The sequence below is a fragment of the Loxodonta africana genome, chromosome 9, assembly GCF_030014295.1.
Source record: "Loxodonta africana isolate mLoxAfr1 chromosome 9, mLoxAfr1.hap2, whole genome shotgun sequence".
NCBI classification, from domain to species: Eukaryota; Metazoa; Chordata; class Mammalia; order Proboscidea; family Elephantidae; genus Loxodonta; species Loxodonta africana.
The window spans coordinates 63,262,865-63,277,044 of record NC_087350.1 but is presented as its reverse complement, the minus strand read 5'-3'; the positions used below and the strand labels follow the sequence as shown (position 1 = coordinate 63,277,044).

Here is a 14,180-nt window from a genome sequence, read left to right as displayed (position 1 = left end):
CGATTTTGGATTAGTCTATGTATGGTGGCTGGGAGGACTCCCGAGGCTTTGCCTGGTATGGGCCCACATTAAGAGGCCCAGCTCTGCACCCAGACAGACCTGGTTCCAGTTGTAGATGCAACCCCTTTCTGCCTGTTTAATCTTAGCCAAGTGACATCACTTTTCTGAGCCTCAATCTCTTCACCTGTTAAACGGGGTTAATAAGAGCTCAAAAGAATTAAATGAGAAACATGTGATGTCCTAGCCCCTTGGAGAGAGCTTAACCAAAGCAAAACCAAATCCATTGCCACTGAGTCAATTCTGACTTACAGTGACCCTATAGGACAGAGTAGGACTGCCCCAGAGGGTTTCCAAGGCTCTAATCTTTCCAGAAACAGACTGCTGCATCTTTCTCCCATGGAGCAGCTGGTGGGTTCTAACCACCGACCTTTCGGTTGGAGAGTTCTGGTCTGACAGTGCCCTCACCAAAACCAAACCAAACCAGTTGCCTTCGAGTCGATTCCAACTCATGGCGACCTGTGTATTATAGAGTAGAGCTGTGCTCCACAGGGTTTTCATGGTTGTGAACTTTTGCAAGCAGATTTCTAGGCCTTTCTTCCAAGGTGCCTCTGGGTGAGTTTGAACTGCCAACCTTTCGGTTTGTAGCCACACATTTAACCATTTGTACCACCCAAGGAGTCCAGCAGTGCCCTTTCAGGTTGCCAATTCAGGTTCCTGATTGTAGGACTGGATGGCTTAGCCTACAGAAAAAAAAAAAAAGCAGATGGAAAATGAGACACTTTGGAGCTCAGAATGTCCTTGAAGTTTGGCCTCCCTGGGGACTGAGCTGGTGTCTCAGGGCCTGGCTCCCTTTGTACCCCTGAAAAAGGGCTTCCAAAGAGTAAACTTCCAAAGGCCTTGCCTGAGTGCAGGGATGAGACCCAGGGCTTTTCCTGCTGGTCACAAGCTGGTCTTCTTGGTCCATTAAAGCATGACCTCCAGGGCGATTGAGTTGACATTACCCAGTGTTCTTGGAAGGACTAAAATAGCTCTTTTCTGAAGCTACAAGGCACACTGGATTCTTCAGAAAGTCCCTCTGACCTCTCTTCAATGAAGACAACGAATTGCTCTCAATCAGACTGCCCTGTAAGGGCAATTGAACACTTCCTTGGCTCTTCTTCTTGAGTGACAGAGTCCTGAGTGGCTGCTGCTCTCCATGGGAGAATCCATGTTAAAAGGGTCACCTTGCAGGAAGGAGCCAGCAGAACTGAGTGTCAACAAGTTTGTGGGTCTGTAAACAAGAGTTTGGATATTGACATAATTCCGCTCCTGCAAGCACAGAAATGACAGAATGTGCTAAGAGCAACCATTAGTAATAATAACAGTAATAACTAGCATTGATTTAGCACTTACCACGTGCCAGGATCTGTTCTAAACAGCTTACATGGATTCATACATTTTAGCCTCACATCAATCCTCCACAACTCTTCTTGCTCCTCACAGGGTAAACCAATCTTATCCCCACTTCGCAGAGGAGGAAACTGGGGCTCAGAGGAATAAAATAACCTCCCCAGAGTCCCAAAGCTGAAAAGTTGGGCAGATCAAGGCCAAAGAGGAGGGCTTGCCCAAGGTTGTGTACTGAAGGAGAGCTGGGCCTGGAGACTACCTGGGGAGGTTCTCTGGCCTCTCCACCCAGTGCCCCATCTACCACACAGAGGCTGGACTTCAGAGCTCTACTTAGTTCTGGCTCAGGCTGCACAAAGAGTCCTGCTTCACTGGGTAGTTTGTAAAGAATTCTTTTGTCCCTGGGGGTGGTAAAGGTTCCTCAGTGGGGGGAAAAGAGTTTGGCAAGTTCCCAGGGCCTCTGCGTGATCTGATCATGCTGGGTTTTGCTTGGCTTTGGTGGCGACTGACTTCTCCAGGGACAGCTCAGCAGGTCCTGAGTGCCTCCTCTATCTGGCCCTCCTCTGTGGTCCTGTTGGGTGGCACCTGGCATGGTGATGGAGAGTACATATGCAGGAGCCAAATCACCTGGGTACAAATCCCATTTCTGCCACCTACTGGCTGTGTGATCTTGGGCAAGTTCTTGAACATCTTCTTGCCTTGGTTTCCTGACTCCAAAATGAAGATAATAATATGAGGTAATAATAATACCTACTTCACAGAGTTGTTGTGAAAAATGAATGAGTTAATGCATCACAAATGTTGGCAACAGTGCCTGGCACAAAAAAAAAAAACATTTTGCTGGTTGTTATTATTTATTCCATTGCATAGTAATTGTTGTTTTGCTTGTCCTTTCCTCCACATGGCTGGAAGCTTTCTTAAAAACAGAGCAGTGGCTTAAGGTCAGGCCAGTACCCCCTGTGGCCAGTAGAACAGTCCTGGGCTTCAAGTAGGGAGTAAACACGTGATTAGGGAGTGAGAGACCGTCTGACCAGAGCTATGAGCTGGGGAAAAGACACCTGTGCCCAACTCCCAAAGGTCTTTGCTGTGCAGCAAGTGTAGATGTCAGTGATTCCCAAGGGCTGAAACCAATCTGTTGAGTATGAAGTTGGGTATGAACTTGGGGCAAACATGTCATTAGGCAAAGGGAAAAAAGACTCTAAGTCAGAGAAAGCAAGGCACATCTGAGATACTGAGAGAAGGCTGATATGGTTGAAGCAAAGAGCCGGGAGCATGGTGTGCTTGGCAAGAGGGTCTTCACAAACTCTCATGTTGATTCCAACTATCAGGGTCTGCCTGGGGGCCGGTGCCTCAGATGAGCCCTTGCTGGCTTTTAAACACAAATATTCACAGGCGTGCCTTTCCTGAAGCTCATGTTGTCCAAAGCAAGCCCTTCAGCCATGTTGCCCCATCCTGCATTATCTAAGAGTTGGGTCCCCAAGGATCTAGAGAACTCAACCAGAGTTCCAGACATCTAGGTCACTCTCTAAGTCTATCAGAGTTCTAGAAACTCATGGATAGCCTTCTGAGTTCTGGGGAATGCCTTTCTGCCCCAACCAAAGATTTCAGAGAATCCCTCCCAACTTCTATGCAATGTTTTAGAAATTCAGAGAGATCTTCTAGAGATTTGGAATTCTGGAAAATTCCTACAGTGCTTCGGAATTTCTGAGGGCTGATCCAAGTTCTCAAGTTCTGAGGTACCAAAGACCTTCTAAGTTTGACAGCTCTGGAGAACTCCTACCATGACTCAGGGGTCCAGAGGACTGCCCCAAGTTCCGTCATTCTGGAGGAAGTCCATAGCTTTCAGGCTTCTAGAATTGCCCTTATTGAGTTCTCAGTAATGGCTGTTGGATTCTGAGAATCTTGACACGTTATCTAGAGTCCTATGAAATTTCTGTAGACAAGTTGCAGCTCCGGAGTTAGGCTGTTGGTTAAGAGATGGACACACATGGCTTATGAGAGAGGGGTAAAAAAAAAAAAAATTGTAGTGGTGGCCAATTCCCTTGAGTCCTGAAAAGAAAGTGGGGTTTTTGCTGAGCTGGAGCCTGAGCTGGAAACCCTGGTGGCATAGTGGTTAAGAGCTACGGCTGCTAACCAAAAGGTTGGCAGTTCGAATCCACCAGATGCTCCTTGGAAACCCTATGGGGTAGTTCTACTTTGTAGTATAGGGTTGCTATGAGTCAGAATTGACTCGACGGCAGTGGGTTTGGAGCCTGAGCTGGAACTAGGAAACTGGACAATCAGAGCTGTTTCCAGTGGGAGAAAGATTTGTCCAAACAAAAATGAGCCATCCACAGCCAGGGTCCCCCTGGGTGGTCCCTGTTCCTCCTCCCAGGGTAGCTAAGGGAAAGCTCTCACACTCAGTGCCAGGGGCCTCCCCTGCCTGATGCTGAGGACCTCCCAGCAAGCAAGGCCACCATTCAGAGATAGAGAGCTATGGATTGGGATTCTGGGGAGCAGGGAGGAGCCCAGCCATAAACCTGCGGAGTTGCCTGAGTTGACAGGGCATCCAATTTGCAAATTCATCAAAAAAAAAAAGTGACTTTATGACGCTAATCAGGCTTACCCTTCTCACCTGCTTCAGTTCTTTTGGCACGTCACCTCCATGAGAACCTCCCTGACTGCCCCCCCATTTAAAGAATTGCACCCCCAACCTGGCAGAGATAACCTCCCTTGCTGTATTTTGCTCTACAGCATTTGTCATCATCTGATATCCAACATGTTTTGCCCATTTTCTTGCTTTATTGTCTGTGTTTTGTGAGGGTAATTTCATGCTTTGTTCAATGCTGGCCCAAAATGGGTTCTCAATAGATACTTGTTGAATTTTTTTTTTTTTTTTTGAGCCCAAGTTGTCAATTCCATCAAATTGTCTTGTTGGCTAACAGTTGGTTTTGGCTAAATAGCCTGGTACAAGCGAAGCCTCGTGCTACACTCTTTCCACGTATCAGTGGATTTAATCCTGCCAGTCCTGTGAAGGTGGCAGTGTTATTGTGCCCACCTGCAGATGAAATGCCTCAGGCTCCAAGCGGTTAAGTCACTTGCCCAGGATCACTCAGGGATAAGTGATGCAGCTGAGATGTGAACCTGGGTGATTGTGGGCTGGGCTTAACCACATCCCACTTTGCTGGTTCTGCTGCCTGAGGCATCTTGCCGTTGCCCTACATACTTGGGCTTTGCTCCACGGATGCTGCCTTCCAGTCAGTTGCCGCTTTTTGAATGCCCCTAGCACCCAGTAGCGAGGCTGGCTGTCAATATCCTGCCCTGGGGCTCCAAGCTGCGTTGAACCCGCCAGCCCCAGCTTTGGGGAACAGACTCAGGAGTCAGGGCCTGCAGTCAGGGAGGTCCAGAGAGGCCCAGTCACACAGCCCACAAGGCAAAATTAGGGGACATTCCAGGGCTGCTTTCCAGAGGGGTGAGTAAAAGAGTGCTGGGTCTTATCTTGCTTGGGCTTGCATGGGAGGGGGTAGGGCGGTAGGCCAGGCCTGTGGATGGGTCTGAGCAGCTGTACCAGATGATGGCTATGACCTCCCTCCAGCATCTCAGGCTCCCGACAACTCCTTGGCTGCTCTCTGGCTTGTTCTTTGTCCTCAGCCTGTTTCCAGTGCTCCCTAAGCCTAGAGGATAAGCTGGCTTGCCTGGGGCCTTGCCTGAACCCAGGGCCTTGTATGAGCTCAGGCCCCAGGCCTCAGGGGATGCTGAACCCAGGGCTGGCTCGGGTACCACTGGCTGAGGGTCTCATCTCCTCTCTGTGGTGGTCTCTTTACTGGTCCCCCGCCTCTAGTTCACATCTCCAGTCAATCCACCCCTACAAGTGGCCAGTGTGATCTAAATCTAACCCAGTGACTCCCCAAGGCCCTTTCATGGCTCTCCTTTGCCCTAGGGACAAGCCCAAACTCCTACATGGCCTACGAGGCCTTGAACTTCTTGCCCTTGGGAACCACTGCAGTCTCAGGACTCTCCTCTCTAATGCCTGGCTTCCGGTACCTCTCACTCCCTAAATTTAACTACAGATCTTTGCCCCCCAGAATCCTCCCCTGGGCCAACTGATGCTGAACCCTTGGGCCTTAATCATGGCTTCATTCGGCAAACCTTTCTTGACCCCGTCCACATTTCTGATTGAGTGACCCTTCTCTATTTCTGCAGCCTCCTGAGCTTCCCCCATTGATGCACAGGTGTGAAGTTGTAAATGTCAGTCTGTCTGTCCCCCCACTGGACTGTGAGCTCCCCGGGCAAAGCCAACTTGTCCCTTGTTGGTCTTGTTTGCCACCTTGCAGCTTGGCTTGCAATTGTTGCCAGTGGTGCTTATTCAATGAATGAGTGAACAATGAACAAAGGAATGAACCACGTGGGTCTCAGCATCCCTAACTATAAAATCGGAGAGTTAGGTTAGCCTTGGGCTCTTTCTATAATGAGGTCCTTCCACTCCTATCCCCAATTTCTCATGTCATGCCGGGATTTCTCTATAATGTACACCCACTGTATCCTACTGGGTACCTATACCAGGATCCATAATATTCCTCACATCCTTGGCCCTCACTAAAGCTCAACAGGACAGGGAGCCATGCTCCCCATTTAATCAGCTGAAAACTAAAGTGGTCCAGGGAGGGTACAGGGCGGCCCAGCATCCCAGAATAGGTCTGTGGCATCAGAACCCAGGCATCCTGAGTCCTACCAACATGATGGCACAGGAGCGAGCCCCTCGATCTACCACCTGCCCCAGCTTGAGGCCAAATCAATTTCCCTCATGCCTCCTTGGTACATCGTTGTATCCCTCCATGCCTGCCCAGTAGCCTGTAGTAGTTGCTCAATTAAAACTTGTGTGATACATGAAATGGGTTCCTAGGTCTTCCAAATATGAAGGGGACACGTACCTCTGCCAACAGTCCTTGCCTCCTCCTCAGACACCCCCCACAAACCATTTCTCTTTTGGATTTCCCCCATGGCGAAGTATCTGACTACCCCAGAAGACAGGACCAACCAGACTTTGAGCTCATGTCTCTCTTTATTCATGTATTTCATCACCTGCTGCCTGATTTCTCCTGAATCCAGCCTCATTTCCTGTGGTTGAGAGCAGCACCCTCCCTTTTTCCTCCAGGTAGTCCCACCAGCCCCATCCCTAGCCCTTAGGAACCGTCTTCTGCGAGCCCAGCTGCAGGGTGGAGCAGCAGGTACACACCTATTTAACAAATGGGGAGACTGAAGCCCAGGAGTGCAGAGCTTGGTGCCAGGTCACATGGCAGTCTCCTGGGTTTCTACTTTGCCTTCAGCAGGGAGGGAGGGCTTGGCTGGGGTTCCGTGTGCCCTCAATAGGGGGTGGTTGGCTCCGGCCACGTCGCAGGGAGCTGCCGATCTGATCTCTGAGGGCCTCCAGTCTCCGCGCCAGGCTTGGGACCCCGGCTGCACCTAAGGAACCCGGTGAGACTTGAGACCTGCACTCCCTGGGGCCCCTCCCCACCCAGGCCTGTCTGGGTTCCAACATTCTCTGGAGGAGTCTCAGGGTGGGGCACCCTCCTGCCCCCACATACACCATGGGCTCTAGCACATGGCTGGGCATGCAAGTGGCCCTAGCAAGAAGATTCTGAGTTTTGGGAACTAGAAAGGATCTTAGAAATCACTTCTCAATGCGCACCCCACTTGAGAGATGGGAAGACTATGACCCGGAGTGTGGAGAGGGTAGGCTCTGGCCCAAGGTCAGAGACCATGGAGGCCCCTCCCTCTCTCCCTTCTTCACCTCTCAGCACTGGAGATGAGTCTGGGGGCCCCATGCGCAGCGGGGGTGCAGAGGGAACCACCTCTTCCTTGGTCAGCATCTCTGCCAAGTCTCGGGTCTGAATCCAGTCGCTGTGACTCCTGGGCCAGGGGCCGGTGGCAGGGGTGGTGGGGAGTGAGTCTTTGAGCTTCCCAGGCCCCCACCCCCACTGTCCCAGGGCTGGACCCACTTCTCTCTTCGGCACCTGGTGGAGGCAGAGCTGCATGGGGGGGCGCAGGGTGGGGGCCGGGCAGACAGGGGCACGCTGGATGGGGCCTCAGGGCCATACACCTGCAGAAGAGAGCAGATCCCACCCTGGGTGACCTCACCCCACCTGTCTGTGCCCCACTTCCCTGGTGCCACCCACAACCACCACCCGTCGTGCCTGCCCCACAGGGTGACAAAGTGTCAGGTTGGCGTATGGGAGTAGGGTCCTGGTCCTTTTTTTCTGTGGGCAGCAGGTGGCCCTATAATGTCCTCTCCTGAGACTGAGAGCCCCCTGAGTGCAGAGGCCATGTCTGGTTTATCTCTGAATCCTCAATACCAGAACAGGGGCTGGCCCAAAGCAGGGAGCGTAAAGGAGAATTTGAGTGAATGAACAAATAGGTGAATGCATAAGTGAACGAATGAATACGTGAAGGAGTGAATGACAGGGAGATGGAAGACAGAGGGGAGACAAACAGCTATTCCTAGCCCTGGGCAAAGGGAGACCCATGACTCAGTCTGGAACCTGGAACCCAGGGAGCTGCTGGAGCCTCCTGGATTGCTGATCCCCTAGTTCTCCAGTTCTCCCAGCATTCCCTCACCTCCCACTTGGCATTTCCTACCTGGGGCAAGTGGAGTTCCCTCCGTGGACAGGCCCAATGGGCCAGAGGTGCTCGGCACAGGGGACAGAAGTGGCAGCAGGGCCAAGAGCAGAGAGGGGGCAGTGCCTACAAGAAGGTGTGTCAGAGGCTCCTGTGATGTCCTGCTCCTCGCCCTCCAGGCCGGGCAGTGAGACTCACGTGGCAGGGGACAGCTGGCATCATCAAGCAGGGACACGGGTGGGCTGGGCCAGGGCCCGGCTGGTGAAGGTAGCAGGCAGAGAGGAGGCGCCTGGAAAGAACAGTGTGGCCTGTGCCTGCGGCCCTCAACTCCACACCCAGGCTGGCCTCCAAGTCCCCCTTTATTTAACAAACATTCACGGAGCATGTGCCAGGCACCACTCTTAACGCTTTATGTGTTAATTCACTCAATCCAATCTTTAAAACAAACCTGTAACGTAGATATTGGTATTATTTTACAGAAGAGGAAACTGAGGCAATGAGAGATTAAAAGGCTTGCTCAAGGTCACACAGCTAGTAGGTGACAGAGCTGGAATTTGAACCCAGGTGGTCTGGTTCTGGAGGCCGGACTCTGAACCATTTCATTAAACCACCCCTTTCCTGCCTGTCCTTCACCCCAGGGGCTGCCTCCCAGCTGGTGGCCAGGCTCACCTCTCCAGCTCGTGGACCTGCTGTGCAAGGACATGCTGCTCATCCCGGGCCAGGTCTCGGCTACTCTGCAGCTGGCTCTTTTCTTTCCTGGAAAAGAGCAGGCCCAGGAGGTGACAGGAGGCAGGCTGGTGTGGTCAGCCCCTCCTCAATGCAGCATAGTACCAGCCCCAAGAGGCAGGTGGGGACAGACAGAGAGCTGAGGACAGGGAGGACAAGCAGCCCAGCAGCGGGGAGCAGGGCACAGAGCCCCCGGCAGCAGGCTGGGTCCTACCTGAGCCTCTCATTCTCCAGCATGAACTCCTGTAGCATCCCATAGAGGTTCCGCTGGGCCCAAGCCAACCGGGTCCCACTGAACCCTGAGGCTGCAGGGAGGGGAGGTGGCTGAATCCACCGCGAGCCCCAGACCCTGCTCACATCCATCCCCATCCCTGGGAAGGTCATACCTTTGCAGTCCCCTTGGTCCAGCTGAGTCCGCAGGCGACGGTTCTCCTCCTGGAGCTGCAGCATCTCAGTCTCCAAACGCTGGGGCTGCCTCGTTGCAGGGGTCTGTGGAGAGAGAGGCCCATTTGTGGTTGTACAGGTTGTGCACTGCACAAGGGCTTTTCCGTGCAGGGAGTGAGTGAATCCAGCTCACGCTCCACTCACTGGCCTTGCATTCTGACGTAAGACTGCATCCACAAGGAGGGGGGTGCCCTTTCCTAATCGCATCAAGGTGTCGTATAGGTCTCTGTCCAATCCCAAAATCAATTCTGTCCACACCTTGGCTCTGATTATGACCCCAAATAAGACCCCACATCAGACACCAACTCAAGTTAGATTTAATCATGATACCAGCTGAGATCCTGGCTAGGCCCTGAATCATATTTCAAATCAGACTGCAGCCCTATACCTGCCCTAACCCTGACCATGACCCCATCTGGAACCTTGGCCCCACCTCACCCAACCATGACCTCATCTCTAGGATTCCAACCCTAATGCCAACCCTGACCCAGCCCTGACTTCAGCTATGACCCTTCAACTCAGGCTCCAACTCCGTCCTAGTCCCAGACAATGCCCCCTGCCTGTGCCTCCTTCATTCACCTTGGGGGCCTGTGGCCGGGTGGTGACCCGCTGGGCTCGGCTTGCATATCGCAGGGTGTTGAGAGTCTCAGGAAGGCACTGGGCTGAGGGGGACACGCAGGCCACCTGGGGAGGGCTGCCCCTTAGTGCTCCTCTTCGGGAGCCCCTCCCTCAGGCCCCGCCCTCCCTGCCAGGCCCCTCGGGTACCATAAGGGTGACCCCGCGTCCCCCTAGCGAGTCTGCCAGCAGCTTGGTGAGCTTGCTGTCCCGGAAGGGGATGTGGCTCTGTTTCCGCTGGGGGTCCAGCAGCAGAGAGATGCAGTGACCTGAACAGGGAAAACAAGGACCAGACAGGTTACACTGCTTGCCCAAGGGCACCCAGCTGGTACACTACAGAGCTGGGATCTGCACCCAGGCCTGTGTGACTCTAAAAACCCACTCCTGCCACATGTATCATGACATCCCAAGTGGCCTCTGCCACCATTCTGTGGCTTCTTGAGGGCAGAGATGGCCCTGTTCATCCTTGACCCCCAATGCCCAGCAAAGGGCCTGCACTCAGCAGGGACTCCGGAAATGTCTAACAAACGGACTGAATGAAGAGGAGTTTCCTGGGCATCTCCCTGTGCAACCACAGAGAAACACCAAGGACTCTGCCCTTATGGATCTCAAAGTCCCGTAAACTGGTGGTGGGGGGTGGGGACAGGTCAAGTCCCTTCCCTCACTGGGCCACAGACTTCCCAACTGCACAGGGGACAGGTTGAATGTCTCTTGAGAGCTCATACTCTACAGCGCTTCTACCTCCCAAGTTAGGAGGTAACTTTATAGACTCAAGATTTATAGAAGGTCCCTGGGTGGCACAAACAGCCTACATGCGACTATTAATCTAAAGGTTGGTGGTTTGAATCCATCCAGTGGTGCTGCATATAAAGTCCAGGTGATCTGCTTCTGTGAAGATTACAGCTGAGAAAAACCCTATAGAACAGCTCTACTCACACATATATAGGATTGCCGTAAGTGGGAACTGACTCAACAGCAACAGGGTTTTTTTTTTTTAGGGTTTATTGATTCATAAACAAAGTTCTGAGAGAGGAGGCAAAAGAGGATCAATAGCAGAGCTGGGGCCAGAATGAGGCCTCTGGTTTCTGGATCACAGCTCTTCAACATCCCTCCATGCACTACAGCTCCTCTGGTTCCCCCCACCATGGGCAGCTATGGGTCAGGTGCAAAGAGTGAACTTAGGAAATCAGTCCAGCTGGGCCCTGGGTCTCACCAAGGGCCAGCAGGCTGCGGTTGATGCTGTTGGCCTCAAGCATCAGCTCCCCACGGGATCCTGTGGCCGCCACCTTCTCACTGCCTGCCAGGTCCACAAAGCACAGCTTCCCACCACCAGGGGGCTCCCCAGGGTCCACAGAAGGCACCTGATAGGGCCGGAGGATTAGGGCTTGGTGGAGACTTGGGAGGAGTTGATCTCATTAAAGTCACAAGATGACAAGGACAAGGGTTTCCACCATTATCTCCTGTGCACACCCAAGTTGGTTTAGACATCCAGAGGTAGCCCGTGCTAGGCAGCCCTGGCCTAGCTTCTTCCCCAAGCTGGGGCACTCACAGTTTGGCGGCTGATGTGGAGTGTGAGCAGGGCGTGGCTTCTGCTGGAGGCCTGGTTCAGAGTGTGTGGCGAGCTCCTTCGACGGCTAAGACCTGGAGGGGAAAACATCAGGAACTGGACCTGGTAGGAAGGGTAGGCAGTCGCCAATGAAGACAAAGGAGCAATGGCATCCTGATGGAGGGGCCCACCTGTGCAAAGGCACAGACGTGGGAAAGTAGTGTTGGTTCAGGAAACGACGCGATGTTGGGTCTGGCCCTAGCACAGAGAAGTGAGAGGGGGATGCAGTGAATTAAGCAGAAGAATGACAACAGACTGACGTTTTATAAACCTCTCTCCTGTTGTATGGAGGGAGGGTGAGAGACTGAGGCAGAGTGACCAGCCAGGAGGCACAGTACAATGCTGGAGCCAGAACTGAAGGTCTCAGTGTCCCTAAGTGCCTGCCGTGGGTGAGTACTTAATAGGCATTTCATGAATCAATGAATGAGGCTGGAGAGAAGGGGCCCTGCAGGCCAGGCTAAGAGGTCCAACCTTCACCCTGAGGGTACTGGGAGCCAGGGAAGGGTCTGGAGCAGGGGAGGGGTGTGGTTTGCTGCAAGGAGGAGAAGGGATCTGAGAAGAGAGCCCTGAGGTGAGGCAATGTCGCTGGGGGAGCAAGAATGAGGCTGATTGAGGCAGAGGCCCTGAGCAGGTGGCAGGGGTGGGCGCCAAAGGAGTACGGAAGGCAGATCATGATCCCACATCTGAATTGTTGCTGGCTGGTCCTTTGCCCCCACGAGTCATCTCCGAATCCACAGCTCTAGCCGGAGGCCTCAAGTCCCCACTCAGTGAACGCTTGAGAAATGACCTCCCTTGCATCCCAAAGCTCCCCTGAAGTAGCACACACCCATTTGCAGAAGTTCCATCAGGGCTTCCAAACTCCCAAACTCCACTAAACGCAGCTGCTCCACATAGAAGCCCCGGGTCTTATTCCAACGAACAGGGAGGGGCCTGGGAGACCCCAGGCTCAGCAAGTCCTGAACCTGGGAGGTGACAGGGTGGAGGGTGAGGGAAGGGGGCCCTTTCTGAGTCCATGTTCCATCCACTCCCAGACATCTGACCTGCCCCCATCCCAGCCCTGGCTTCTGTCTCTATCCACCTTGCTCCCCTACCTGCTCGTTGTAGATCTCCAGGTAGGAGGCACGGAGGGTGACAGGGGTACCCAGGTGCTGCACACGGTCTAACAGCCAGGCAAAGGTCCTTTGCATGATGCCAGCCAGGCCGGGGGGTACAGGCACCCCCTCCCCCTGGGGGCAAAAAGAGCTGAGCGTGGGGCTGAGTCAGCAGCAGCTGCAGCACCAGGACAGCAACAGCTACCTTTTGTAAGGCACTTACTGTGCGCCAGGCACTGTGCCCAGTTCCAGATAATACCTAATTCTCACAGTAGGTACTATTGGTTCCATTTTACAGATAAGGAAACTGAGAGCTAGTAAGTAAAACGTTCAAAATTTGAACCCAGGTCTTGCTGGATTCAAAGCTCCAGCTCCACAGAGGGAAGTCCCTTCACTTCTCTGGTCTTCAGTTTCCTTGTCTGCAAATAAATAGGGCTGGGCTGGATCAACCCAAACTCCTCCCGCTCTGGGAGTCTGCTCCCTACGACTCCCCAGAGCTTCCAGCCCATCGATCCCTGACCCCCTCCCGCTTGCGGTCGGCCCACCTGGGGAGGGGGTCCTGTCAGGGTGTAGGTCTTGCCGGAGCCAGTCTGGCCAAAGGTGAAGACGGTGCAGGAAAAGCTGTGGGCGGAGGGGCGTGGGTGGATGGGGCGGCGGCACCGCTGGCGGAGGAGCTTGGGGCAGGGCCGGCAGCGGAGTGCACCGACGCCTCACTCACCCGCGCAGGGCCAGCTCGCCCAGGCGCCGCACGCCGCACGCGCGGAACACGTCCTCCTGCGTGCGCGCCCCGTCCAGTACGGCGCCGAAGCGGAACGCCACGTCGGGGCCCCCGCCCGGGGGGCTCACCTACGGGGAGGGGGTGGGAGAGGAGGAGCAGGCGGGGCCCTGGGCGAGGGCGCGGCCCTGGGGCAAAGCTGCCGAGAGAAGGGAATGGGCACCCTCAGGGCAGCATTTTGGAGGGGGGGGGGGCGGTAGGTGTTTCCTCACCTGCAGGGTCCGGGATCCTGAGCAGTGTAGCGCACTCTGTTCCCCTCGACGCAGCTCGGCCGCACTCATGGGACGCACCCTGGGGACCAGTGAGCGGACAGATGGTCCACACCGATGTCTCCATCGCCTGCTTGCTCGACGGGGCCCCTCCTAGCCAACCTACACCCACCTGAGCACCACTTGGATGGGTGTTTCCGGCCCTTCTGGCCCCTGCTCGTGGCTCCGTGCGGGGTCCCTGAGGCAGTAATGCAGTTAGCATCCCTGCGCCCAGCGCCTCCCCGCTGGGGGCAGTGTTCGGGGCTCCCCAAACCTCCCCGGAGCTCTGCTTACCCGTCGGGAGATCCACGTTCCTCCATGTCCTGCTCTGCACACTCAATTAGCTCCGCCCAGGGCTCTCTCCTTTCCCTCCCCACCCCAATACCCTTCCTTCTCCAACCCACCCGGACTGGCCAAACACCACTTAGATCCCCACCCCCACTCCTCCACCCTCCCAATTCAGGCAGCCATCCATCCGGAAAGGCTCCAGCCTGCCCAGGGCCAGCTAGTTAAAGATTTACCCACCCCCACCTCTGCGGTGGAGACAGTCTCTCCCAAGCTAGGGGACCCCTGGCCCTGGCTAGGGGGTTCTGGAGTCTAAGGATCCCTTTTTCTTGGCTAGTCCCATCAAGAGGGACCCTTGGGACCACCCCGATCAGCCTCCTCTGTGCACAGATGGGGACTACACGAGACAGGGA

General features: G+C 54.3%; 1 protein-coding gene across 1 annotated transcript; it reads right to left on the bottom strand.

Moving 5' to 3' along the window:
- Positions 1-6,685: 6,685 nt before the first annotated feature.
- Positions 6,686-13,910, bottom strand: KIF12 (kinesin family member 12). The gene is made up of 19 exons (XM_064290844.1): positions 13,777-13,910; positions 13,616-13,681; positions 13,447-13,525; positions 13,178-13,305; positions 13,005-13,080; positions 12,460-12,594; positions 12,195-12,330; positions 11,311-11,403; positions 10,976-11,131; positions 9,913-10,031; positions 9,727-9,831; positions 9,090-9,192; positions 8,918-9,008; positions 8,647-8,733; positions 8,176-8,266; positions 7,999-8,103; positions 7,362-7,462; positions 7,154-7,272; positions 6,686-6,825 (listed from the first exon to the last, which is right to left on the bottom strand). Exons 1-19 carry the CDS (start codon positions 13,800-13,802, stop codon positions 6,686-6,688), a joined length of 1,956 nt encoding a protein of 651 aa, XP_064146914.1. The 5' UTR covers positions 13,803-13,910.
- Between the last annotated feature and the right edge of the window lie 270 nt (positions 13,911-14,180).

Bases quoted from the DNA above. Each gene is read 5' to 3' on its own strand.
- KIF12 (XM_064290844.1), bottom strand. From the start codon at position 13,802: ATGGAGGAACGTGGATCTCCCGACGG. The intron at 13,306-13,446 runs GTGAGGAAACAC...CCCTCCCCGTAG, and splicing joins CAGGATCCCGGACCCTGCAG to GTGAGCCCCCCGGGCGGGGG. The intron at 6,826-7,153 runs GTGAAGAAGGGA...CGGGTTCCTTAG, and splicing joins CTCATCTCCAGTGCTGAGAG to GTGCAGCCGGGGTCCCAAGC.